The sequence below is a fragment of the Mus caroli genome, unplaced genomic scaffold (assembly GCF_978045245.1).
Source record: "Mus caroli unplaced genomic scaffold, Mus_caroli_1 scaffold_8, whole genome shotgun sequence".
NCBI lineage: Eukaryota > Metazoa > Chordata > Mammalia > Rodentia > Muridae > Mus > Mus caroli.
This window is the reverse complement of record NW_028227263.1, coordinates 42,919,571-42,920,994: the sequence shown is the minus strand read 5'-3', so window position 1 is coordinate 42,920,994 and position 1,424 is coordinate 42,919,571. Positions and strand designations below refer to the sequence as shown.

The following is a 1,424-nucleotide window of genomic DNA, read 5'->3' as shown; positions in this document are numbered from 1 at the left end:
TTACATCAGGTTTAAAAGATGATTCTGAGTACATTACATTTTTATTTGCATACCCTAGTTTGTGACATTAAGTGCAATACTATAGAAGTCAATTTCAACATCTTAAAAGAGCTAAAGGAGAGAATTTACAATATGGAAAGCATCGTTAAACAGTAGCTAATACATATAGTTACATTTACTTACTGAATTTCACCTTTTGTAAAACTGCATGTTGACTTCCAAACATATTCACAGCAGATGTAAGTTTTTAGGTTCCCTTCAAGAACAATCTCTGAATTCTCACTCGTATCTGTTGAGTCTTGATACTGTATATAATGGGGTTCATCAAAGGTGGGAAAAGGATGTAGACATTGCCCATGAGGACATGAACCAATGGTGAGAGATGCTTCCCAAAGCGGTGAACCATGGTCAGACCAATGATGGGGATGTAGAAAACCAAAACAGCAGAGATGTGAGATACACACGTTTGCAAAGACTTGATTCTCTCCTCCCTGGATGCAATAGACAGAACTGTGTACAGGATCATAATATATGACATTAATATTAGCACTGAATCCACCAACAAGTTGCTGATCACCAGAGCTAGACCATAGATGCTATTGAAACGGATATCTCCACAAGCCATTCTAATTAAGTCTTGATGCAGGCAGAAAGAGTGGGAGAGGAAATGAGGCCGGCAGTAATTTAAGAACTTCAGGCGGATAATAACTGGAGGAATGAGCATAGAACTCCTACATAAGATGGCCACTCCGATTTTCAGGATTCTGTCATTGGTTAGGATGGAGGAATAGCGTAGAGGGTTGCAAATGGCAATGTAGCGGTCAAAGGACATGGCGAGGAGGACAGAGGACTCCATGAAGGACAAGCCGTGAATGAAGTAAGACTGTGCAATGCAGGCATCAAGGCTGATCTCTTGAAGGAAGCCCCAAAGGATACCCATTACTGTGTGCACAGTGGACAGCCCCATGCATAGGTCTGTGAGGGCTAACATGGCCAGGAAATAGAACATGGGCTGGTGTAGGCTCAGCTCAGTCCGAATCACATGAAGTACCATACAATTTCCCAGGAACACTGTCACATAGATTATAAAGAATGGGACAGATAGCCAGAAGTAATAAATTTCTAAACCAGGGAAACCAGTCAGAGCAAAGCTGGAACTAGTGTAGTTTGTGACAGAGAGAGCAGTCATTGGTAGAAGATGGAAAATTCCTTTGGAAAATATTTTGGATATAACTTTTCAATGCTATAATTTCTAATAATATCTACTTGGTTTTTAAAAGAAAATAAAATATGGTACAATTTCCATAAACAACAAGATACATACATGTTTCTTTGATGTTATCATGGAGAAAACCTGTTTTCTCGATACAGACCTTTCAGTACTAGGGTTGAGGGATGCCATGAAACCTGTGAGTTTTATGCAG

At 39.7% G+C, this 1,424-nt stretch overlaps 1 protein-coding gene across 1 annotated transcript; it reads right to left on the bottom strand.

Moving 5' to 3' along the window:
- Positions 1 to 247: 247 nt before the first annotated feature.
- LOC110299251 (olfactory receptor 51V1-like) lies at positions 248 to 1,189 on the bottom strand. Its single transcript, XM_021168905.1, has one exon. The coding sequence runs from the start codon at positions 1,187 to 1,189 to the stop codon at positions 248 to 250; it is 942 nt and encodes a 313-aa protein (XP_021024564.1).
- Positions 1,190 to 1,424: the final 235 nt, after the last annotated feature.

Bases quoted from the DNA above. Each gene is read 5' to 3' on its own strand.
- LOC110299251 (XM_021168905.1), bottom strand. From the start codon at position 1,189: ATGACTGCTCTCTCTGTCACAAACTACACTAGTTCCAGCTTTGCTCTG.